The sequence below is a fragment of the Notechis scutatus genome, chromosome 10 (assembly GCF_049901735.1).
Source record: "Notechis scutatus isolate UNSWTSFEM ecotype Mainland chromosome 10, rNotScu1.2, whole genome shotgun sequence".
NCBI classification, from domain to species: Eukaryota; Metazoa; Chordata; class Lepidosauria; order Squamata; family Elapidae; genus Notechis; species Notechis scutatus.
The window spans coordinates 6732131-6759015 of record NC_142018.1 but is presented as its reverse complement, the minus strand read 5'-3'; the positions used below and the strand labels follow the sequence as shown (position 1 = coordinate 6759015).

Here is a 26885-nt window from a genome sequence, read left to right as displayed (position 1 = left end):
CAATATTCGAGAGACTGCCACAAAGAAGAGGGGGGTTAATCTATTCTCCAAAACACCTGAAGGCAGGACAAGAAGCAATGGATGCAAATTAATCAAGGAGAGAGAGAGCCAACTTAGAAATAAGGAGAAATTTCCTGACTGAGAATAATTAACCACTGGTATGCTTGCCTCTAGAGACTGTGGATGCTCCATCACTGGAGGATTTCAAGAAAAGATTGGACAACCATTTGTCCAGAATGATTTAAGGTCTCTTGTCTTGGGCAGAGGGTTGGATTACAAGACCTCCAAGGTCCCTTCCAATTCTGTTCTTCTATTATCTAATACCGAAGCAAAAAAGTTCTCTTGCACTCTGCTGGGAAAGATAAAGTGTGGTTTGCAATTATGTATATCCAAAACAACTTGACAAAGTCAAAGAACTGATATTGGTTAAATTAAGACAACTGAGCAAGTGGACACATTGTACATGGTACAAATCAAAAGCTACCATTTGAGTGCCGCTATTTGTTTTTTTTAAGAGATTACATCTTCCACCTGGGTAAGCAGAATTTCACGACCTAGAGATTTAGCTGAAAAATAGTTTGGTATATCAACATTTCCATGGTAATGATTACAACCTTGAGCATCTTTTCGATTGCCTCCTGTCTCGGGAAAGTTGACATTCTCAGAGACAAACATTCAAGAGTCCTACTCTTTCAAGAGTTCAGGATTCTTTGGGGTGGGGAAAACAGTGTTGGAAATAATTGATCAAACTCTGCAGAAATTAGACCTCAAACGAGTTAATCATTTACTGAAATGAAGAATTGTCCAAGACTGGCTTAAATTGCATTTTTCTTCTGGGCTTTTGAAAGGGAGAATAATCATTTTTCTAAACAGACTGAAAATCATTTTAATTGTTGGAAGGTTTATGCTGCATTCTCTTATCTTTGCTTTTCCCCAGGGAAAGAAAGGTTGGGAGGATGTGCTTAAATTCCTCAGCAAATTCCTACATTTTGTTAACAAAGAAGAATGTATTAAGTTTACTGATTCACCAAGGAGTTAATCTAGGATCCGACTCTGAATTTCCAATTAATTAATTGTGCTATCTTTTAAATAACAGCCAAAATCACTACAGTATCAAAGTTACAAGAAAGCCAAGAGTAATTTCATTTAAGCCACAACATTTTAAATTTTCCAGGAACAGACATTCCATACTACACCTACACATCAATTTATTCCATTACGGAATGACAAATATATCCAGGCATATGAATGTTTTCCTAGATTAGAGTCTGCTTCAAAAAACAAAACAGACCTTAGCCTGCCAAAGCTTAATATCATAATAAATTAATTGGTGTTGCCCTGTGCTCAGCCATGAATAAATCTGCCTCGTTTGATAGCTTCAACTTTCATACTTTCTGAAACACATTTTCTAATCTCTTTCTGTGCAAATTTGCAAATATTGGGCTGAAAAGCTAGCAGGAACATTTGTGCGTTTTTTGTCATGTGTTTCTCTGAGTGTGTGTATATATTTTCTTCTAACATATGCAGTTTTGCATACATTTCCCTGGATGTTCACTTTATTATAGCCTAGGGTGTAGTTCACAGAGCCACATCGTAAAATTTACAAAATGTGAGGAAACTGGGGAAAAAATTAAATTAAAATAATTAAAATATGTATTATACTTGTCCTTGATAGGGAGGATAGGCAACTGTGGATTGGAAAATTGAAAATGTGCCTGAAGAAGCTTATGCCCAACCTTTTCTATACTATTGCCAAAAACGCCTAATTTGTTGATGAAACTGTGAGAAATCAAGTCTGACTTTCAGCATCCTTTTAAAAACTATTTCATTCAGAGTTTATCAATTGTTAAGAACAAACCTTTGCTCCTTGCTGTCCTTTGGTCAACCCAACAAATTCTTCTGTCCCCGTGGAAGGTGGAGGTCCCGCTGGTCCTGGCAGCCCAACATCTCCCTAGTTGGAAAATAAACATGTATTAGTATTTTTAATCATAATATATTTTTTGAATTGTAAGCCTCCCAAAGTCATTGACCGAGATGGACAGCTATAGAAATTCAACAAATAAATAAATTAGATACAAAAAAGTCATCTTAAAGACTGATTAGGTGGCTCATGCCTTCATCACCACTCTTGCAGATAAGGACTTCTCAACCTTAGGAATTCTGAGATCTGTTGGTTAGGGAATTCTGCAAGTTGAAGTCCGCAGAGTTGAAGTCCACATATCTGAAAGATACTGAGGTAGAGAAACACTGCTCTAGACTCCTGCAATGCATTCTTCAAGGGACTATCTTTAAAGGCTATCTAGAAACTTTAGGTGGTACAAAATGCAATGGCCCAGATCTATCCTGGTGGATGCTGGAGGGTGCATGTTACACCTATTTTTCAGGTCCTGCCTTAGATTCTCAGTTTCCTAATGCCATTTAAAGTGCTGATTTTCCTCTATAAAGCATTTTATGGCTTGGTTCTTGGTTACTTAAGAACTCCATCTACCCCTGGAATCAACCCAACCCTTTTGGTCATGCTGGGAGAAGCAACTGGTTGTCCCTCTCTTTCAGGAGGTCAAGAAGCTGAAGCCTTTGTGGTTTGTTTATAATTGAACAGGTTCTCTAGAATGGTCTCCCACAAAAAGTTTGATGAGCTCTAATATCCATCACTTCTAAAAGAGTTGAAAATAAAGCTTTTCTGGAGAATATTTGGAAGCTGATACCTATTTTGGAAATTGTATGTTGTAAGCAGTGACAGAATGAAAAAAAAAACTGAGCCTCTTCTCCATTGCCCAATCTTCTTCTTGATATGCAACATGTCTTCAGGGCAAGAACTTGAATAAGTGGCCAACGTGTAGAAAAACAGTTAACAATCTTCTTAATCTTGCACTGATCTGAGAAAAATGAGATTTGGTGTCCTATTGCAAAACCAAAACACATACAACTACTTACTTTTTCTCCTGTTTCTCCATGGAAAATTAAACCGGTACTGCCCTGCAAAATAACAAAAATAAATACCAAACCATTGTAATTTTTATTTTCCAGAAATGGTCCAATTGAAACATAGAAACATCCAAACAGGAGTCAAAAGAAACGATTGATGGAATTAAAGCTAGTTTTCTTATATCTGTCTTCCAAAAATGATCAACATTCACTGTTTGAAAAAAAAAATGGTTTAGTATTAGTTTTGGTAATCCAACCTGAGTTGATGAGGAATTAAATTATTTGGGTTCAAGGTATTAAAATGTTACTCTTTTCTCACACTAATTTCTTTAGCTTGATGTCATATTAAAAGCACTCGGACACAATAGGAATGGACAGAATATCGTTAGCTACAAACAGCTGCATTAATTGGAGTAATGCATATACTACAAATATATATTTTGTAATCTTAGGCCTTGAGGAAGATTTAATTCAGGGAGTCCTCATTACAACAATTCAGACCAACATTTCTGTGGCTAATCAAAGCAGTTATAGAGTTGTAGAGTGGCTAGTCAGCACCTGTAAATCTGATTTTATGCCTTTTTTTTTGCCCTGGTTTTTAATTGAATCATATGGCTGTTAAGTGAATCCAACTTCCCAAACTGACTTTGCTGGTTGGAAGCCAGCTGAGAATGTCACAAACGGTTATCACATGACCTTGAGGCAATGCAACCTTTATAAATATATACCGGCTGCCAAGCACCTGAGCTTTGATTACATGATGGTGGGAGGGGGGAGGCTGCAACAGTTGTAACTTTTTGAGTGCTGTTGTAGCTTTAAAGCAGGGGTCTCCAACCTTGGGCAACTTTAAGACTTGTGGACTTCAACTCCCAAAGTTCCTCAGCCAGCAAAGCTGAGGAATTCTGGGAGTTGAAGTCCAAAAGTCTTAAAGTTGCCCAAGGTTGGAGACCCCTGCTTTAAACAGTCATTTCACGAATGGCTGTAAGCCAAGGGTTTTCAAACTTGGCAAGTTTAAGACTTATGAACTTCAACTCCCAGGATTCCTGAGCTAACATGATTGGAGGAGAAATTCTGGGATTTGAAGTCCACAAGACTTAAAGCTGTCAAGTTTGAAGACCCCTCTGCTGTAAGCTGAGAACTAGCTGTAATCCAAAGTGCCGGATTCATTCAGAACTATCTGGTGGATTCATATCTAGTATAATCTATAATCACTGTAACTGAAGCTTCTGCATGCAAATATGGAAAATAATTTAGAAATATACCAGGAACAAGCTATTCCAAGACTATAGGCAGTCCTCGACTTATGACCACACTTGAGCCCAGAATTTCTGTTGCTAAGTGAGAAATTTGTTAAGGGAGTTTTGCCCCATTGTATCACTTATTTTGCCTCAGTTTGTTAAGTGAATCATTGCAGTTATTAAATTAGTAACCCAGTCGTTAAGTGAACCTGGCTTCCCCCGTTGACTTTGCTTGTCAAAAGGTCACAAAAAGGGGATTATGTGACCCCGGGACACTAAACATGAAGTATTGTCAAGCATCCAAATGTAAATCACGTGACCATGGATGTGCTACAATGGTCATAAGTATGAAAAGTCACTTTTTTCAGTAAGTTGTAACTTTGAACAGTCACTAAACAAACTGTTGTTCAGTCAAGGACTCTCTGTATTTCCATCCTCTCCAACCAAGCAAAACAGAACAATAAAAACAAAATTCTGACTTTGCACATTCTGTCCATCTTTAATGCAGAAAAGTTGCCTTAAGGTTCATCAGGAAAAAAACACACCCAAAACTATTTATTTGATGGAAGGCAAAATGCCGAGAATCAATCAAACACACTTACCATAGGTCCTGGGAGTCCTGGGAAACCTGGAGGTCCCTAAATGGGAAGAAAACAATATTAATCAGATGTTGCACTTGAAAAACAAATTTCAGTTTATGGGTGGAACATATAAATAAAAAGAGGGAGCCGTTGTTAAAAAGGGAAAGGCGAATGATGCCTTGAATATCCAAAGTTATTTACAGTGCCATTTTTTTTTAGGAAGCAGAGAGATAGATAAATTATTCAGTAATAAATGAGAGCAGCTGACTTGTGCCAAATCCTCCTCTGCACTCCTGCCTCTTATCTTGGGCTGATGCCCTTATATTAATATTTAAGCAAATAGATGTGAAAAAGGGTAGATGTATCCCACCCAAACTGCAGTAGATCAAAAGCCAAAGGAGGTGGAGTTAAACCCTTTCCCACCTTGTCATTCTGCTTCTGTGAGGGAGATAGGGGGGTTATTTATATATAAATAAATATTAAGGGACCTTGGAGCCTTCTGAACAATCACTTAAACACGAGTCAGCAGTGTATGGCAGCAGCCAAAAAAGCTAATACAATCCTGGGTTGTATAAACAGAGGCACAGAATCAAAATCAGGTGAAGTAGTACCACTTTAAAAAGCCTTAGTAAGGTCATACCTGGAATACTTCATCCAGTTTTGGTCACCACATTACAAAAAAGAGGTTGAGACTTTGGGAAAAGTGCAAAGAAGAGCAACTAAGAGAATTAAAGGCCTGGAGACGAAAACATATGAACAACAGTTGCAGGATTTGGATTTGGCTAGTCTAGAGAAAAGAAGGACTAGGGATGACATGATAGCAGTATTCCAGGATTTGAGATGATGCCACAAAGAGAAGGGGCTCAACTTATTTTCCAAAGCACCAGAAGGCAGGACAAGAAACAATGGATGGAAACTAATCAAGGAGAGAAGCAACCTGAAATTAATGAGAAACTTCCTAACAGTGAGGACAATTAACCCATGGAACGACTTGCCTTCAAAAATTGTTTGTGGGTCCATCACTGGAGGTTTTTAAGAAGAGAGTGGACCGTCACTTGGTATAGGATTCTCAGTTTGAGCAAGGGGCTGGACTAGAAGACCTCCAAGGTCCCTTCCAGCTCTATTCTGATTCTAAATACTATAGATAACAGTAGCTACTTCATATATTCTGAACTAGCTGCAATGGTAGATTATTCAGGATGTAATTAATAACAAAAAAAAAAAAAAAGGATGATTTACCGGAAATCCAGGTAGCCCGATGGGACCAGCAGGCCCTGGTTGACCTGGAAAACCTTTCGGTCCCTGTTGAGAAGGACAACAAAGGCAAGAAAGCAACTTCAGTGGTCACGTGTCCTGCTCATTCCCAAATGAGTTGACTGTCTTCATGCAGTGCCTGCAGCCAGATTTGTAACCCAAACTCATCACAGTGTCATAAACACAATAATCACATATAAATGCAAAACCAGAACTGTGCTGTTATCTCTTGTTATTATCATCTCTCTTGTTATTGGTTTGATTACCTCCACGGTAAGAGGATGTCTCCTGGAGTATAGAATCCCAAGAGCAAGATTCAAAACTCCCCCGCAGGATAAAAAAACATGATGCGAAAAATAGAAATAAATTTCAGGATATCTGTTTATTTGCAAAAGCCCAAAAGCCAGCCAAGAAAAAGGTTTGCTCTGGATGTAGGAAACTGATTTTTAAGAGGGTTTCCCCCCCTTCCCTCTTGATTTTTCCCTGTATCTTCCTTTCCCATCCAGTTGCCTTTTCTTTCAGCTAAACCTACATAAGGAATGTATTAGAGGCTGGGGGGGCTGAAGGATTTTTCTCATGGAAGGAAGTTGGACAACCAGAAGCTGATATATTTGTCTGTCTGTCTGTCTGTTTATCTATCATCCATCTTATCCATCCATCCTCTTTCTCCCCCCTCTCCCCTATCTATCTATCTATCTATCTATCTATCTATCTATCTATCTATCTATCTATCTATCTATGCATCCATCCATCCATCCATCCATCTATACAATCCATTCTTTCTCTCCCTCTATCTCATCCATCCATGTCTCTCTCTTCCATTTCTCTAGCTTATCCATCCTATCTCTCTCTATCTCATCCCCCTTCTAACTATCCACCCCCTCCTCTCTGTCTAACTATTTCTGGGAGCTACTCCCCCAAAATACTAATACTAACCACCAACAATACTAGACTTAACAACTGCCTCAATCTCATCTTCTGCAACAGTTTGAATTCAATTTACGGAATACAAATTAATGAACCCTTTTTCAACAGTGACCACAGCATGACTGACTTTTGTCTCAACATATGTTCACACAAAAATCATCATAACAACAGGATCCCCAATTATAACTTCAAAAAAGGCAACTATGATCTTATAGACAACGATCTCTCATCCCTTGATTGGCAATTTCTATTCACTGGATGCAATACTGTTGAAGACCATTACAACATATTTTTACTTGAAGTCAAAAGAGTCATCAAACTATATGTACCAATAACAACTCCCAAAACCAGAATAAACAAATTACCCATAACAATAAGGAAGCTCCAATCCAAAAAGAAATCCCTTTGGTGGAAAAATAAATCTGGTCACGTTGCCAACTTTAAAAGCCGATACAAAAATGTATGCCACCAGATAAAGACTGAATGTACCAATTATCACACTAAATAAGAGGAAAGCCTTCTATGCACCAATTCCACCCGCGCTTTCACCAATTTTGTAAACAACAAACTAAAAGACTCAAGGTCCATCCCACCCCTAAAAGAACCAAATGGTAAAGACTGCAATGATGACACTATTAAAGCCAACCTCTTTAACACATTCTTTGGCTCAGTATTTGTAAACAGCAATGGATCATGCCCAATATTTCCTAGTCGAACCACAGACAACTACAATGATCTAATACATATCAATTTTACAGAAGATTATGTTAAAAAAGTACTACACAATCGAAAACCATCTTTATCTATTGGACCGGACGGAGTATGTGCCTACTTCTTAAAAAAGCTATCCACTGCCATAGCCGAACCTCTAAGCATAATCTTTGAAAAATCTTTCAGGACCAGCTCCTTGCCTAACCTATGGTCACAAGCCACGGTCATCCCCATCTTCAAAAAGGGAGAACCCAGCCTACTTGAAAATTACAGACCAATCTCTTTAAGCTGCGTTACCTGTAAAGTCATGGAATCAATTATTAACCAATCCATTATCCTCCACTTAGAGACAAACAACCTACTCTCTAATAAACAATTTGGTTTCAGAAAAAAACTATCCTGTAATCTGCAACTCTTACACTGTAAAAACATATGGACTACACAACTCGATCAGGGCAAAGCAATTGACGCAATTTACATAGACTTCTGTAAAGCCTTTGATTCAGTGGTACACGACAAACTACTCCTAAAACTAAGGTCTTATGGTATCTCTGGATACCTGCATAACTGGATAGAAGCATTCCTGTCAAACAGGCAACAAATGGTCAAAATTGGGAGCATCCTATCAAATCCTGTACCTGTCAACAATGGTGTCCCCCAAGGCAGTATTCTAGGACTAACTCTCTTCATACTATACATAAATTACCTCTGTGATCATATTAAGAGCAACTGCGTTCTTTTCGCTGATGATGTAAAGTTGTTCAATACCACTGACAATGCTGCTACCCTTCAAAAAGACCTCGACTATGTGTCAGAATGGTCAAACAAATGGCAACTTCAGATCTCAAGAAGTAAATGCTCTGACTTGCATATTGGCAAAAAAAATAAATAAATCAAAAAATAAAATACAAGTTGAATAGTCCAGACCTTGTTGATGACCCAAACTTTGTCAAAGACCTTGGAGTACTGATCTCAAATGATCTAAGCGCTAGAGCCCACTGTAACTACATAGCCAAAAAGGCATAAAGAGTTGTTAACCTAATTCTGCATAGCTTTTTCTCTGGTAATATCACTCTACTAACGAGCATATAAAACATTTGCTAGACCAATACTTGAATACAGCTCATCAGTCTGGAACCCGTATTACATATTTGATATTAATACAATTGAGAAAGTCCAGAAATATTTTACGAAAAGAGTCCTCCACTCCTCTTCTCATAGCAGAATACCTTATGTCACCAGACTTGAAATTTTAGACCTAGACAACCTAGAACGATGACGCCTTCGGTCTGATCTAAGTATAGTACATAAAATTATATATTGCAATGTCCTACATATCAATGAATACTTCAGCTTCAACCAAAACAATACAAGAGTACAAAATAGATACAAACTAAAGATAAACTGCACCAAACTTGATTGCAGGAAATACGACTTCAGCAACAGAGTGGTCAATGTCTGGAATACTCTACCTGACTCTGTGGTTTCTTCCCCAAACCCCAAAATCTTCAACATTAGACTGTCTACTATTGACCTCACCCCTTTCCTAAGAGGTCTGTAGAAGGCGTGCATAAGCGCACCAAAACGTGTCCACCGTCCCTGTCCTATTGTTTCTTTTTTTTTTTCTTATTCGTATCCATTTCGTGTATTTATAACCATGTTTATACTTATTCCTGTTATCTAATAATTGTTTGACAAAGTAAATAAATAAATAAATAAATAAATAAATAAATAAATAAATAAATAAATAAATAAATAAATAAATAAATAAATAAATAAATAAATAAATAAATAAATAAATAAATAAATAAATAAATAAATAAATAAATAAATAAATAAATGGATCTAACAGACTTAAATCAGAAATTCTAGAAAAATCCCCAATAGGAAAAAATGCTAATCATAAACAAAAGTTCCCCCCTGGCTACCTGTGGTGAGGGCAAGAGGTACCACAGACATGATATTTTATGTCATGGTGACATGGCACATATGACATCCTTTTGCCTTGTACTGGACACATGCATTACTCGTATCTTCCTCTTCTAACAAGAAAGCTATTGTTTGTCCTTCTACCACACACAGTGTGGAACTCTGCAGGGGAACATTGGACTGTACTCCTAATTGTAGAATTTCCTCTCTGCAAACAGTTTGGTGGTTCTGCAAGTTTTGTAAAGATTAAACAGTAGTGAAGAAAAGTAAAACGCTCCTTCTCTACCTTGTTTGCTTATTTTCCTCCCAAGGTGATCAAGTGTACTTCCCTCCTCATAAGAAATCTATAATGTGAGTTGTGGTTGAGACAAGCCAAGTCACCTAATAAGCTTCAACGGCTGACGTAGATTTGGGACTAAGGTTTTCTAAGGATAGTTCAACACTATTATTAGTCAAAACGTTCTTTCTCTTTACTAACTGAGTTTTGCCAAAAATAATGCAACACACAGGGAAGAAAAACAGAAATTACAAGGGAAATGAACTTACAAAAGCACCATCCAGGCCAGGAAGACCTCTTTCTCCCTAAATAATAACATAAACATAGCAAGCACTTAGATTAAACATAGATTAGCAGGGAAATGTATTATAGAAAGCATTTGCTTATTAAAAAAATAGGGGTCACTATATGGACATTACACAGGTTACTTTTCTGTCAGCCTTAATTCAACTATTTCAAAACAAGGTTAGGGGGACGAAGAGAAATGTTTAAAAAAAATTGTGGGAGACAGGTAGCTTCCCAATCAAAGACTTAAATGCAATCTCTGTAGTAATTACAAGAATGTCTTGATTCTAGACTTAGTTGGGATAGTCAAAATGTTGGCAGCAAAAAACAAACAAACCCATTTGATTGAAAATGAATTAAAAGGATAAAAAAAAACTCAATCAGACCAAAGGCACACCAGCATTTTGAATCCCACCAGTGGCTAAAAACATCTGGGCAGGTTGTCCCAAAAGTGCTTTTTTGTTTTGCTTGAAGTGGTTTTGCTACTCATCCAAAAAGCTTCTTCAGTTTTGACTTCTGACGTCTTCAAGCAAACCAAGAAGGTCCAGTTGCCTTTGGAAAGAAAGCAGCTTTGGGACAAGCATGACCTAGTGCCTGAGAATCTCCACAGATATCTGGGCAGATTCCAGTTTGGAACATCTGGGAAACTTCCAAGTTAGATAGGAAGTTGGTTGCTTTCTTCTACTGGCATTCAGGGGGTGTCTGCATGTGTTGAATTTAAAAAGTGACTCCTTTTATCAAGCATTATTTTTCAAATTCTTAGCTTCCATGGTTAATCTGGAATCTAATAATCAAATTTATTTCACTATGGTCAATGACCTGCAAGGAGTTTTTATATTTCTAAAGCCAATTTATCAAAAACAGGCATAACCTTTTTGAAGCTGTCTTCTTCCTCCCCAAATGAAAATTTCAAATTTAATTGCTTAGAGCCTTAGACAGACCTCCTGCTACAGTTCCTTTATCTGGACATTTCTTACCTTCACTCCTTTAAAAATTCCCGGGGCATAGACAGGTTCACCTTTGGGGCCTTTAGGACCAGGACGACCCTGGAAATAGAAATTAAGGGAACAAGAGCAAAAGATACTCTTTAGCAAAAATAAATAAAAAAGATAGTCAGAGTAAATTCAAAGCTTAGTTGTCCTGAAGCTGAAATTAAAAATTTAAGAAATGCATTTAGAATTCATTTGCATTCTATACATTCTGTTACAGCAATGATGGATGCACTGTTGGAAGCTCAAAAGGACCACTTAGGAATAGATTGTTACTGAGAAAAATCTATCTAGGTGGATTTCCATGAAGTGACATCAACTTGATGGCAGATAATCAACTAATCAATCAACCAATCCAACTCAACCAAACTCAACCCCACAGAACCCAACCAAACAATTTGATATACATCGAAGACGTTATATGTCATCTGTTATGTCAGATGTGTTTCTTGGAAGGCCATCATGGTATTGGCCCCCTGAAGATAGGCTAAGCTACATAAATTACTGAATAAGTACTACTAGTATATGGTTCAGATAACATTTTAAGCCACAATACACCTGGAATTTAGGATAGCCTGTTTATATTTTGTTTCAACAAATTTAAATCCAGCTATTGTTGTTTAAATCTAGCTATTGTGGTCAACCAACCACACACCATGGCTTAGAATACTGCTGCTTATTTATAGTTGGGACTATGGCTTGCTATAATGTATAAATCTACTCACTACCATAGTTGGACTTCCCCAAAGAGGATGACATTGATGAAGTATCTCTAGACAATCATCTGCCTCTCAAGATAGGAAAGAGTTGACATGATGTAATGTGATAAGAGATCTGTGACTTTTTGCTTGGCTGCTAAATGAAGGGAAAGAATTAGATTTCCCCCAAATCTTTTTACCACTTTATTCTAGGAACAGTTATTACACAGTAAGTGGCCTTAGAACCATTCATAGTAGTACCTATTTAAGACAGTGTTTCTCAACTGCAACTTTAAGACGTCTGAACTTCAACTCCCAGAATTCTGGGAGTTGAAGTCCAGATATCTTAAAAGCTACCAAGGTTGAGAAACATAGGTTTAAGATATCCAGAGCTCTTTCCCAACCACCTATCTCAACCTATATGACAAAAACTACATCAAGAAATACCGGTGGTCCTTGGGGACCAGGGAATCCATCTGATCCAGAGGTACCAGGACTTCCAATGGTACCATTACAGCCATCTAAACCAGGAAGACCTCTGGGTCCTGGCTGACCAGGGTGTCCCTGTTCAAGGAAAAGAAGAAGAAGAAGAAAATTAACATTTCCTAATCACCTCTTAATCTTTAAAGAATGCATGGGAATGGAATTGGCCTTGCCAAGGAGGACATTCATTTATAGTTGCATACCTGAACTTGATAACACCACATGTACATTTTTTGCACATTTACTGCATACCCATGCTTTGCACATTTGCTCAGCTATAGAAACTGCAAAAATTTATTGTGTTTCTTGTACTTATTTATGAGCCCAGTCAACTCCCAAGTTCACAATAACCCCAGAGGTATTTTTCTCCTCATTAAATGCCAACAACCTTATCCCAATATTTAGGGCGCTCTGACTGTTATTTGTCCTTCCAAATGTTATCATCTTCATGGGGAAAAAAGCTAAATTTTCAATCAGTTCCTCATTTTATAAAGAATGCAAAGTCATGTAAATAGTTACCACAAAGTACATTTGTTTATATTTGCGTGCCTCAACCTGATAACCCTACATGTTGGATTATTGAGACACTTAATCAGTTCTGAGGCTCTGATTCAGTGGGTGAAATCCCATTGAAAAATTAACAAAATCACATTCTTATTAACTGTTCCTAACAAAGGGTTGTACATCTGTACATGAACTGGCTGTGCTTTCATCTCTGTGCAGTTTTTCCCTACTCTCTGAAACCAAAACAGCAGATGGCAGCAGAAATAGCTCTACAAGAGCAAGCTTGCATTGTGGCTTTGAATTCTGACTATAAAACAAAATGAGGAAGGAAGGGTGTGTGTTTAAGCTGCCTCTGCAGGGAACAGAGATTTTGATAGCATTTTTCCAAGAGGCAAGTTAGTCTTTTGCCACCGTGCAAAAACACAGAGCTCTGTGGGCAACCTTAAATCCCCTTAGTGCAACCAAATAACAGAATAACAGAGTTGGAAGGGACCTTGGAGGTCTTCTAGTCCAACTCTCTGCTGAGGCAGGAAACCCTATAGCATGGTTGTCCAATCTCTTCTTTAAAACCTCCAGTGTTGGAGAACCCAGAACTTCTGGAGGCATGTTGTTCCACTGGTTAATTGTTCTCACTGTCAGGAAATTTCTCCTTAATTCTAGATTGCTTCTCTCCTTGATTAGTTTCCACCCATTGCTTCTTGTCCTGCCTTCAGGGGCTTTGGAGACTATATAAATTCTTCTGAAGCACCACCCCATCTCACTCACAGAAGGTGAGAAGACAGTTATGTGATGTCTTCCATTGGGGCTGAAGAGTTCAATAGAATGGAGTTCAAGAAGTTCTCAAGAACATTTAGAATTTACCAGTTGAGAACATACAGGACCAGACAGGAATTCTACTAAGAACAGGATAATTGAGATTCAGCCTTTTGCTTGTCATCTAAGAAGAATGAAACTGAAGAAGCTTCTTGGATGAGAAGCAAAAGGTTTTCAAGGAAAAAACCAAGGAAGTCCAGTTGCCTTTTGAAAAAGCACCTTTGGGACAACTGTTCGAGAATTCTCACCTTGCATGATTTATACATTTGGTCTGTTACAGAAACTGAAAAGATTTATTGTGTTTCTAAGTACTGCAAGGTTGATCTATGAGGCCAGTGAACTACCAAGTTTGCAGTAATTCCAAGTATATTCTTTCACCATTAAATGCCAACAAACTTATCCAAATATTTAGGGCACTCTGACTGTTCTTTATCCTTTGAAATGTCACCATCCTCATAAAACAAGTGAAGAACATTTTACCCAGACAACTTTTTCACGTAAGAAGCTTAAATGGCGGATCTATCTGTTTAGGTAAGAATCTTAGTTTGAAAATCTAGAGGGTGAATGTCATCAGCACAAATTATGTATTTAATTGCAAAGGCCTTAATGCCAGATCTGGAACTGAAATCATTTTAAGTGATGATCATGGACTAACAAACTTGATTTTTAAAAAGATTTCTCTGATTAAAAATAAATAGTATGAAATAATAAAATGAAAGCTGCTCAACTACCAAGTGTAAGTCACGCTCACTATGGAAAACAGCTCCTGGCATGAATTAAGTATTTCCAAATATGCCCACCACTTTACATTATGGTTGTTATCGCTTTTAAAAATAAGCCTGGAAGGTATTCCTTTGACTAGACAATTAATGTGCAGCAATTCAAAGAGCACTGCCCCCCCCCCAAAAGGTAGTGATGATGATAACGGAGGGGAAGGAAGGAAGGAAGGAAGGAAGGAAGGAAGGGAGAGGGAGGGGAGGAAGGAAGGAAGGGAAAGAAGCAGGTGTGGGATTCAAATTTTTAAACAACCAGTTAAGTGGGCGTGGCTAGGTAGGAGTGACTAGGTAGGCATGGCCACGTGGCTTGGTGGGCATGGCTTTTTTTTGCAGCACCCCCAATTTTGGGAGGCTTTTGGGCCTCAGGGAAGCCTCACAGGGAGCATTTTTGCTCCCAGAAGGCTTCCCTGGGGCCCAGGAAGGCAAAAAACGGAGCCTGGTGGGGGGGCACAGCTCCATTTTGGTGCCTTCTGGGCCTCAGGGAAGCAAAGCAGTAAGACAGCGAGGGGGATCTCAGCACAGCTGATCATCAGAACAGCTGATCGTTGGGAAAGAAAGAAAAGAAAAAGAAATACCTTAAGGAGTGACGGGGAGGGGACGAATGCAGTCAGTGATGTTGCCCATGCACGATAAAGATTGACTGCGTGGGGAGGGGAGGGGAGGGGTGGACGGAGAGAGGGGAGGGGCCAACCAGGAGCATGATTTGCCGGTTCTCTGAACTGTGCAGAATCATAATAACTGGTTCCATAGAACCGGTCCGAACGGGTAGAATCCCACCCCTGGAAAGAAGTCAAGAGAGAGGGAGGGAAGGAAAGCATAATGCACCAGCAAAACACTCAATGTATCAATAAAGGAAAATATTTGTAGCTCAAGGTTGAAATGAGGGATTCTTGGTGCTTTCTGAGTTTGGTAAGGAGGAGGGGGAGAGAGCGCAAGCTCAGAAAACACCAAGAATTACTCATTAATGTCTTTAAAAATTTTATCAGATGGAAAATCAGATGTTGTTCCCCACTTGTAGAATGCAATCCTTGCCATTCAACCACAAGTTAGTCTGTCCCTTGAACTGAATAGACTTCGTGCACCTCGCCTGAAGAGTTAATCCTATAAAGGAAAAAAATGTAAATATATTGTAAATCTCTGTATTAATCCTTGTTTGGGGCTTGGTAGTCTTTTATGTCAACAAAGCATCTTGTAATAAAACACAAGCGCTTACCCACGACAACTCAAAGCTAACATATGCTGTCCTTCATACATTTATTTATGTATTTAGTTTTATAGCCAGAAGGCTGCAGATATCTCCTGGGGACAAGCTAATCTGGTAGAAATAAGTTTGTAAGGGAATCCAGCAGACCCAAACCTAAGCAGATAATCAGATAAGGCTACAGAGGATTTATCGATGAAATTATCTTCTCCTTTCATATCCCTGTAAACATCCAGGAGCCTCTTTCTTATACTCGAGTTTGGTGCTTAGAGTTTCAGGGTATATAAGATCAGTGCTAGTTGATGGTACATCTCTCTTCATTGTCTGTGGAGACTCTCAGTCATCCAGGTCATGGTTGTCCCAAAGGTACTTTTTCAAAAGGCAACTGGACTTGGTTTTAAGTCCATATGGTCCATATGGAAACGTATGACTAGTTTTTCACCCCTAACGACTTATATAAGGATTATTCTTTATTATTCTTGTTGTCTTGTATTCTCGTATGGACTGTACCAGTAGAGGCTAAACCAATTTCGTTGTATACATGATGTACAATGACAATAAAGGCTTTGAACGTTGAACGTTTTACTAATTTTCACTAATAATCCTACATCAACTTTCCAAGGCTGTCTTGAGCTTCGATGCTCATTATTCTATCTTCAGGTTAGACAGCCAAAGAGATGACCTTGCAGTAAATGTCCCATGAGAATTACAAAACACACATTAAGTCCAGGAAATACAAAGAGCAAGAAAGAAGATCAGATTGGTTATTCCCTAATTCACTACTGTATAAGAGAGAGAGGAAATACATGCTTTCAAGACTCTAAAACTCTAAAACAGAGTTTATATAGTAATAATAATAATAATAATAATAATAATAATAATAATAATAATAATAATAATAATAATAAATATTTTTATTATTATTTATTAGTCTCAATTTATCAGACTTGAATACCCTGATTCTACAAAAAAACATCCTACTTGGAACAGCTTATATCCTCCGATGCTACCTTAACAGGTCCTTGGTTAGGACTCGAGCTGTTGAGCTACCAACCAGCCCCAAAGGCTCTGAATCTCACTAAAGAAATAATAATAATAATAATAATAATAATAATAATAATAATAATAATAATAATAAGAATAAGAATAAGAATTAGAATTAGAATTAGAATTAGAATTCCAAGAAAGAGGTATCTTGACCTAGACTACCTTGACAAGTTTAACAATTACATTAGTTTGGCAATTCAATGCCCACTAGAGTATTATCAATAATGACAAACAATAATGAGAATTGTAGCACAATGGTAGTAGGAGTAAAAATATAGTATTTTATTTTTCAAATTATCACCAGTTTATATATTTCCCTTATGTGACTTCTTGGTGTGATTTTTTTTTTATTTTTCTAAAACTGTAAGCCACCCAGGGTTTTAATGTCTTCTGTTAAAGAAAGTATTATAATCCCTTATGACAGATTGCTCTTTTTTTTTCACGCAAAGACCTGATTTGGCCTTTGAGTGATGTGTTGACTTCTCTCCAAGAAGTTGTGGGGCCAGAACTAAATTTAATTTACATTTGGTTAACATAATATTAGGTGGCGAGGATTTAGATGGAGGCAGCCCAAGTCACCTCAGGGCTGCAAGCTAGAATAGGGATGAGAGACCATCCCCAGCTCTTACTGTCCACCTCTCCCACATTGCAACTAAAAAAGTTCACACTGAAATGTTCGTGACTTCACCAGGAATCAAGAATGAGTAAAGGGAGACTTGACGATGGTTGCTTGAAATGAACGAGTTGTTGAAATGCACCATTAAAGCTGACACCAGCCAGTGCAAAGAACAACTCAAAGAAGCAGTGCAAGATTAGAAGATGGGGGGAGAGATCTGACCCATAGAATCACCAAGTCGCACATGACTGAATGGATAACATCATCATCATCATCAGTTGTTGAAATGAATCCCCGTATCTTCAATAACTTTTAATTTTTGTCACATACAGAATAACAGAGTTGGAAGGGATTTTGGAGGTCTTCTAGTCCAACCCCTGCACAAGCAGGAGACCCAATACCATTTCAGACAAATGGTTGTCCAATCTTTTCTTGAAAACCTCCAGTGATGGAGCATCCACAACTTCTGAAGGCAAGCTGTTCCACTGATTAATTGTTCTCAGTCAGGACATTTCTCCTTAATTCTAGGTTGCTTCTCTCCTTGATTCATTTGCATCCATTACTTCTTGTCCTGCTCTGCAAAGGGTTGGTAATTTCTGGAAGGAATTTCTTGGCCAAACCAAGCTTCTTGAGAACCTTTGGAGACTCCAAGCTTTAAGATGATGGACCAGTCATAATCTAAATTGCAAAGTACAAGACCAAAATCCTACGTACGCTGAACTAAACATAAGCTCTTTCCCAGTGAAGAAAACTTATTTCTAAGTAAATCCAAACAGGACAGACACAGTACTTAAGGAAGAGAGAAATCAGCCGAATCAGAAGGCACAAATTTGTGTATTAGGAACATTAAAAGGCCCCTCTTGAGTCCATGCCAGATCCTGCTTTTCAAACAGCCTGCGGTTTTGTTTTGTTTGCTTTTGAACCGTACATGCACGAGCTGATACAAGCCAGTCCATATGCTATCACTCCCTGATATGTTTCCATTCAGCCAGTGTTGTATTTTCAGCTGAAAAGCTATGACTGATGCATCTCAACTTCCAAATTTCTCAACCTCCTTCCGTGGGAAAAGCTAAACATCTACATCGGGATGGGGTGAGGGCTGGGGAGGGAAAAGTGGGAATGTGCCAGGCAGGTGGTGAGGGGAAGTTCCTTCAGGCCCTTTTTCTGGGACATCAGTGGTTAACAAGTCACAAATGCAGGGAGAGATGGCAGATACAAACAAGATTTTCCCAACAGCTGTAGCAACACAATAAATGAAGTCCATCTGGCAGCAGTTTCTTTGGGAGGGCCTATGGTGACCTCTTTCCCTCCCACCCATTCATGTACAGCCATCCTGAAGCTGTGGGGCTCTTCCCACCATGCCCACATCCCCACTGTGATCATACATTCACTGCTTGGGGTAACTCACCTGGTTATCATTCCTGTAACGCAAGGGTCTTCAAACTTAGCCAGTTTAAAACTGGTGGACTTCAACTCCCAGAATTCCTGAGTTAACAAGGCTGGAGGAGGAATTCTGGGAGTTGAAGTCCACAAGTCTTAAAGCTGTCAAGTTTGAAGACCCCTGATCGATTTATCTATCATCTCTCTCTCTCTCTGTACCTACCTACCTGCCTACCTATCTATGTATCCATTGAACTATCCATCACCTATCTATGTATGTATCTATCACAAGGGTCTTCAAACTTGGCAAGTTTAAGACTTGTGGACTTCAATTCCCAGAATTCCTGAGTTAACATGGCTGGAGGAGGAATTCTGGGAGTTGAAGTCCACAAGTCTTAAAGCTGTCAAGTTTGAAGACCCCTGCTTACTACAGGTAATCCTCAACAGTTCACTTAGTGACTCTTCAAAGTTACAACGGCGCTGAAAAAAGTGACTTAGGGCCATTTTTCACATTAATGGCTGTTGCAGTATCTCCATGGTCATGTGATCAAATTTCAGCTGCTTGGTATCTGGCATGTATTTATGATGGTTGCAGTGTTCCGGGATCATGTGATCTCCTTTTGTGATGTTCTGAGAAGCAAAGTCAGATTCATTTAATAACTATAGCAACACTGTAGCACTTAGACTTATATACAGCTTCATAGTGCTTTACAGCCGTTTACCAAGTCAGCATATTGCCTACAACAATCTGGGCCCTCTTTTTACTGACCTTGGAAGGATGGAAGGGTGAGTCAACCTTGAACCGGTGAGGATCAAACTGCTGGCAGTCGGCAGAAATTGTCTGCAATACTGCACTCTAATAATTCTCCATTGTGCCACTCTGGCTCTAATTATGTTACTAACTTAACAACAGAAAGGTCATAAAATGGGGCAAAACTCACTTAACAAATGTCTCACTTACCAATAGAAATTTTGAGCTCAGCTGTGGTCGTGAGTCAAAGATTACCTGAACCCAGCCAAGGTATTTTGAAGAAATCTTAGTTAAATCTGGGTTTCTCTGGGGTTTCAAAACTGCATATTGAACTCATTCTGTTGTTGTATTTTAAGCCATAGTTTTTGTCCTTAATTGTTATTATAACACAAAGCAATAGGGGCTGAGGTGGGGAGGTGAAAATTAATGCCTCCTCTGAAAAAAAGAAAAGGAAAGAGAGAAAGAACAAATGAAAACAGGGCAGCCAGAGTGTGTTTTGAAAGCCTCCAATTCTCTGCTCAACCTGACTGAATTAAACTAAATTAAATCTGCATGTTCAATTTGTTTCTTTGCTGAGTTTTATGTTGCTGGCTTTAGTGGTTGTTTATTAGTTCTATTGAAAAAGAGGAAGGAAGGAAGGAAATAAGGAAGGAAATAAGGAAGGAAGACAAGGCATAACTTGAAATATTTCAATTTTCCGCTCTAGTTAGGAGTGATTATTTTAAAAAACACAACTAACTTGCTGGGGGGAGAAAATGATTCCTAATTTCCATTGTCTGTCCCACTAACTTAAGGTCACATGTTGCATACAGTAAAATAAAATGAATCCAAGTGTCTCTATGCATAATTACAGTACTGAAGCATGACATAAAAACTTTGTGGAACAAAAATAAGGGGGGAAAATGAGGACAGACTGACGGATCATTTTTGTTGATTTATGGATGTTGATGCTTACTTTTAGGAATTTGTCTTCCATTTTGTCTTTATTTTATTTTTTTAATGTTGGTTCATTAGTAAACCATCCAGAGAACTTTATATAGTAAGACAGCTAGGAAAGGTGCAAATGTATCAATGAACAGACAAAAACCACTGTTTTCTCCAACAGGCTTATTCCCTCCAACAAAGGGGAGAAAAGCCTGGCTGGGAAGGTCATATGCCAAGTGCCCAGATCTCCCATCTGTCCTTCCCTTGGAGATGCTTCCACTGGACTGAAGACTCTTTTGAATCCCTTTGCAGTTTGCCACTCAATTTGATGTGTCATCAAGTCGCTGTCCTCTCCCGTTGATCTCATAAACCTCATATTTTCTCTATTCCAATTTATGCCTAACCTGGTCCCTCAGGTCTTTCACTACCATCCGCCTTGCTGCTGGTTATCCACTTCTTTTCTTCCAATTTCCCTAGCATGAAAGTCTTTCCAAGAGACCTAGGTCTCTTCATATAATGCATCCAAAGTGGCATCATTTGAGCCTGTTCACTTATGCTTTGAGTGAGAACTCTGGGTTGCTTTGTTTGATGATCCCTGTTTTGTTTTGCTGGCTGACCGTGACATTGCTAAGAGTCTTCTCCAACACCAAAGGTCAAAGGTGGCAATACTCTTCTTATCCTGCTTCTTCAAAGTCCAACTCTTGCTCCCATGATGTACATGGGAGTCATTGGCTTGCATGATTCTGATCTTTGTAGTTGTAGGGACATCCAGTGATTTGAATACCTTTTTCAAATTCTTCCAAGGGCTAGTCTTTTTTTAAAACATAAAGCAACAAATATGTGTATGCCTAATCAATTCCTTCTTGACCACAAAAGAAGAAATAACAGATACTAATGCTGATGTGGCTGTTTTTTTATCACCTGCTATTGTGTGGCTATTTGGAGTCCACTATCTCTTGGAGTCTCAGTGTTCATTCTATGGTCTGGCCCAGCTGTGTTACTCACTGGGTATAATGGTCCTTGCTCTACTTCAACCAGTAGCAAAAGATTATCCTCTTAGAGCAGAACAGAAGAGCTGCCCTACCAACTTCATATGATTACCTTCACCATGCCGTTTTTGTTGGACTACCCAACCACAGATTCAGTCAAGGACCACAAAAACATGCATTTGAATTCAAACTCAGAATCATACTTAATGTTGGTGGCCAAAACCATACTAAGAGATACACTTAAATCCTGGGGAATCCAGAAAGACTTACTGGAACTCCATAAATTCCAGGGAATCCAGGAACACCCACTGGGCCCTAAAAAAATAAAAAGGAATATAGTTAAGTGTCAGTCGGTTCTTTACAATTCTAAATCCAGTTCATAAGGCATCCTAGCCTAGAACATTAGTTATACAGTAAAATCAAGGATGGACTTGCTATAGACAATCTTTTTGCATTATTTTAGTTGCATTTTGGTTCTCAGTCATGACTAACTCTCTATGCAGATGCTTTCTGAGGGTCTCTGGATGGTGGGTGGGCTACAGATATGTCAAATAAAGTGGTAAGAGAAAGTCTGTGAACTCTTTAAAACAATTCATAATCCAGCAGTACTGTGAGCTACAGTGAGATCAGTGCTTCAACTAAGCCCTATTAATGAAGAGTTTCTGGTTAAACAAACACACAGAACAGTCTTCCTTTCCTTTTGAGTCACACTATCAGCTAAAATAGCTTTCCAATTGTGGTAAAGGTTCACACTTGTACACACAATACTGGGAGGTCCTAAGCGCAACTATGCTGAGCCCCTAAGGGATCACAGCACCTTGGCCCTTCTACTGGCAGATTCTGATGGACACTCTGAAAGTGGCACATGTTTTGCACAACTATAAGAAATGACTTTTAGTGAAATACACACACTAATATAGTCTGTGTGCAGATAGATAGATAGATAGATAGATAGATAGATAGATAGATAGATAGATAGATAGATAGATAGATAGATAGATGATGGACAGACAGATTATAGACAGTTAGATAAAGAGATGACATGATAGAAGACATAGATAGATAGATAGATAGATAGATAGATAGATAGATAGATAGATAGATAGACAGATGATGAAGATGCAGATAGACAGACAGACAGACAGACAGACAGATGATGGACAGATAGATGATAGACAGACAGATAAAGAGATGACATGATAGAAGACATAGATAGATAGATAGATAGATAGATAGATAGATAGATAGATAGATAGATAGATAGATAGATAGATAGATAGATAGATAGACAGACAGACAGACAGACAGATAGATAGATAGATATAGATAGGATAACTGGTGAACTTCCAGTAATTTCATTACCCTGGATATATTAAATATTGTTTTGTATCCCCAATGACACAGCAAAATTTAAGATCGCCATTGTAGCAGAAGGAAAGAACAGGGCTGACTTTGAAGGTATACGAGAACCCTAAAAGCATGTATGAACTTACCTTGTCTCCCTTCATTCCAGCTGCACCTGGAGGTCCTGTTATACCTCTCTCTCCTTTCAGTCCTCTCACTCCCTCTGGTCCAGTAAAGCCTTCAATGCCCATTGATCCTTGGTTCCCGATTGGCCCTGGTTGACCCTACAGAAGAAGGAAACAATGTTTTATTTTGTTCCTGAATAATCTTTTCACAGATCTTCCTCTTAAGATAAATACCAGAAAATTACTGAGAACAAAGTCCTCAGCTGAAGGTCCATGTTCTATCTTAAGAAGAAGACTGAAGAAGGTGGCATCAATGTGGTCAGAGCGACAGCAAACGTAGAGCCATTAAAAGCCTTTGAAGAATATCTACCAAATCTGTGAGCAGAGAAATTGGGAAGGCGATTTCTCAGAATTTTTCAAGATGTAAAGAGTGTAAGAAAGATGGTCTTGACAGAAATTTGTATGATCTGTTGCCAAGATGACAATGGATGAAGCAGATTTTAAACCACAACAGACAGATAATATTCAGAAGTGGCTCATACAGACACCTCCTAATTCACTGAAGTACAAGAGAAGAAGCCTTCAACACTTGGCTTCTATCCCAGACCTTGGGGTAGGGTGGATGAAGCTCCCTTGGTTATAATTTTTAATGTTTTGATATGTTGCTTGCATTGCAATTTCTTTAATTATTTTCTGAAAGCCAGTTTGATATAGTGGTTAAAGGCTCCAGGCTAGAAATTGGGAGACAATGAGTCCTAGCCTTGCCTTAGGGATGAAGCCCAGCTGGATGACCTTAGGCCAATCACTCTCTCTCAGCCCCTGTTATGAAAGCAAGGGCAAACCACTTTCAAAACTGTTGTCAAAAAAAAAAATACCTCTGAATAAATTAGTTGAGGCAACTGCCAGAAATCAACAAAGTCATGCATGCACATACAAAACACATTTATGTCATTTTTTAATAATTTGATCCAGTTTACTGTATTACATTTTGTTATTTTTATGTTGCACTTCATTTCTGGTGAGATGCCCGTAGTTGGTTGGCATTGAAACTGAATGTGTAAATAAATATAATGTTCTCTGGGGTCTCAGAGAACAAAGCTAACATGCCAAACTTTTCAAATTTTGAGAAGATGGATGTCAGGTGAACTCTTTAATTCAACTTAAGAAGAAAGATTCCAGCTAAACTTTAAGAATGAATCACCAGTTTGAAAACTATCCAATAACCCTCTTCTGTGTAGGTCTTCCAACTTAGATTGCTACAGAAAAAGATGTCATGATATATCAATTAACTTAACTGACCAGACACAAAAGAGGACCTCCAATGACACTGGCAGATTCTAGAAATAGAAATTGGTATTTGTTCTGCCACATCTTGAGACCATCAACTGGTTCATTAATTTTTTGGGAAAACAAACTCAAAACTTTAGAGCTGAGATAGCCAGAAAAACTCTACAGTTGTTCTTTGAAAGGCTTGCTTGCGTCAACATTTATGAATTATATAATCAAAACAAAGACTCAGGCAGCATGAAGAAAAGAGCCCCCAATCCTCTAAATGAGTTAAATTTATTCTTTTCGGCTGTAACAACACTGCACAACAATTTGGAACACCAACTTTTATTTAAACAAAAGACCAAGAAAAAAGTAGCATAGCTGCAACATATGGATCACATACAGAGTTCTAAACTCCACGGAGAACATGTAAGTTCTCCCTGCATCAGATCTTGTTCCATGATGGCAGAGCAGCATGAAAAGAAGAAAAATAAAACAAAGGAATCAGCTTCTTTCTTTTTTTAAAAAAAATCAGAATTCAGGAGCTACTAGAATAACTGTGATGACACAACATCCACAGAAGGACAGGGATGAAACATTTGAGCTGGATTATTTTGTGTGTGGAAGGTAATCACTTATTCTGTTTCTTTCCGGAAGAAGGAGATGAAAGCAGGGGTGGGATTCTACAGGTTCGCACCTATTTGCTAGAACCGGTTGTTAGCAGTTCGGAAAACCGGTTGTTAGAAGAAATTACTGGCCTAATCCTGTAAGGAAGGCAGGAAGGAAACATTCTGGTGTTGCTTACAGAAACTGCCTCTCTGTTAACCCTTATTACATTCTTGGCAGGACTAGACTTCCTGTCTCAGGAACCTCTCTGGAGTTTTTTCCCCTCCTTTGCTGGTACTTTGCTTGTGTGGAGTGACCATTCAAAGTTACAATGGCACTGAAAAAAGTGACTTATGACCATTTTTCACACTTACAACTCCCCACAATCATGAAAGGCCAGGCGAGGAGATGTGTGCCTCGATGTGAGTGATGTTAAGTTGGCCACACCCAGCCAGTCACATGACTACCAAGCCATGCCCACCAACTAAGCCACACCCACAGAACTAGTTGTTAAAAAATTGAATCCCACCCCTGGATGAAAGAGATGGAGGAGGAGGAGGAGGAGGAGGAGGAGGAAGGGGAAACATTGTGCCATGAAATATTGTTGGTGTGATAGAAAGCTCAAGAGGGTCAAAGAAAGGACCAGGAGACCAAATGTGGTCAATGGATTTCTTTCTACTTCCAGGAGAAAGACATGACATTTATTACTTTGAATTTCTCTCTGGTTAGAAAGTTAGAAAACTTCACAGATGTGGGATTACTGGCAGAGCTCTCTGGTGGAGAATTTAAATGTGGGATCTGAATTCTAGTCTATAGAATGAAAAGATTCTATTAGTAGTTTATATCCTAAAGGGCAAATTTAAGAATACTTCAAAATTTTCTCCCAGGACTCCAAGATGACTCCTCAATTACAGGAAGCTATCACTATTCTCCCCTATAACATGTCTAGAACACAATTATCTAGTTCAGAAGTCTCCAAACTTGGCAACTTTAAGACTTGTGGACTTCAACTCCCAGAATTCTCCATCCAGTATAGCTGCCAAGTTTGCCAAGTTTGGGGACCCCTGATCTAGTTCTTATGGATGTCATTAACTTCTTCTTTGGAAGTCAACAAGGAGGCCTCACAACCATGTCTTCCACGTTAGAATAAATAGGAGGGGTTGTCTTTAACCTAAAAATCAACGTCCCAACCAACCAACGAGTTTTGAAACAAGGGGTCCTTGGTGCTTTCTGAGCTTTGTTGTTTTCTTACAGATATTTTGTTACCCAAACTAGTAACGCCATGCTAGGTAACAATATGCTCAGCATTGATGATGGCTACACCACATCACTGGAAGCCAGTCCAAAGCGGAAACAATTCCATTTTTTATATATCAAAACTTTTTTTATATATCGTCTTTTACATATCAAACTTCACTGCATGCAGATACTTCAAGATTTCAGAGCAGCTGCTTATAAGAATTAGGAAGTCAAATCCACTCATGGTTGCAAAGGAAGTTGTGCATCCCTGTTTTGGCTCCTTACTTAACCACAAAGCTCAGGATAAATATCGCTTATCTCACAACACTCTTAGAGAGAGAAATACAACCTAGAAGGGTGAGGGATAAATTCAAAAGCTAGATCATAATGCCAAGTTTGTAAGAATGATATGCCAAAATGAAGTTTGATTTGAGGATTGTTGCTCTAATTTTGTATTCCCGCTATAAGGACTGATTTTGTATTTGTACACTTATTTTTTTTCCTTTGAGTTTTTTTTAATTTTTATTAGTTTTTAAGACAAACATAGACAAACAAAACATAAAAACATCAAGCCATCTTCCATATATATATATATACATACAGTGTGTCGGTTGGTTTACAAATTGTTTTGTGCTTCCATTTTGTAGTCTTCAATTACAATTACATTGTATATATTCTCATATTTTCAATCAAATATTAAATACATTAATATCATTGTTAATCAATCATTTGACTATGCTTTTATTCATTCATGTTTTACGAAATAATCCATATTTTACTTAATTTGTTTTATGACAGTTCATATTATCATCTCAAATCTATCCTACAATCATTTTGTAGATATAATAAGAAAAGAATACATCTTTATATGTTTATTATTTTCTAAGAATCTACATATTTCACTACCATGTTTTATTGTCTAGGCATTGATAGAAGAGATCCCAAATTTTATAAAATTGTTTATCATCTTGTTCTCTGATTTCACATGTCAATCTACTCATTTC

General features: G+C 38.3%; 1 protein-coding gene across 1 annotated transcript in view; it reads right to left on the bottom strand.

Moving 5' to 3' along the window:
• The window catches only part of COL4A6 (collagen type IV alpha 6 chain), a 190626-nt gene that overhangs the window by 59843 nt on the left and 103898 nt on the right, over nucleotides 1-26885 (bottom strand). The window contains 9 exon segments of the mRNA XM_087972038.1: nucleotides 1859-1951; nucleotides 2935-2976; nucleotides 4766-4801; nucleotides 5984-6046; nucleotides 10112-10147; nucleotides 11105-11173; nucleotides 12262-12378; nucleotides 21569-21613; nucleotides 22792-22926. Of these exon segments, the coding sequence (XP_087828164.1) occupies nucleotides 1859-1951; nucleotides 2935-2976; nucleotides 4766-4801; nucleotides 5984-6046; nucleotides 10112-10147; nucleotides 11105-11173; nucleotides 12262-12378; nucleotides 21569-21613; nucleotides 22792-22926 (636 nt within the window).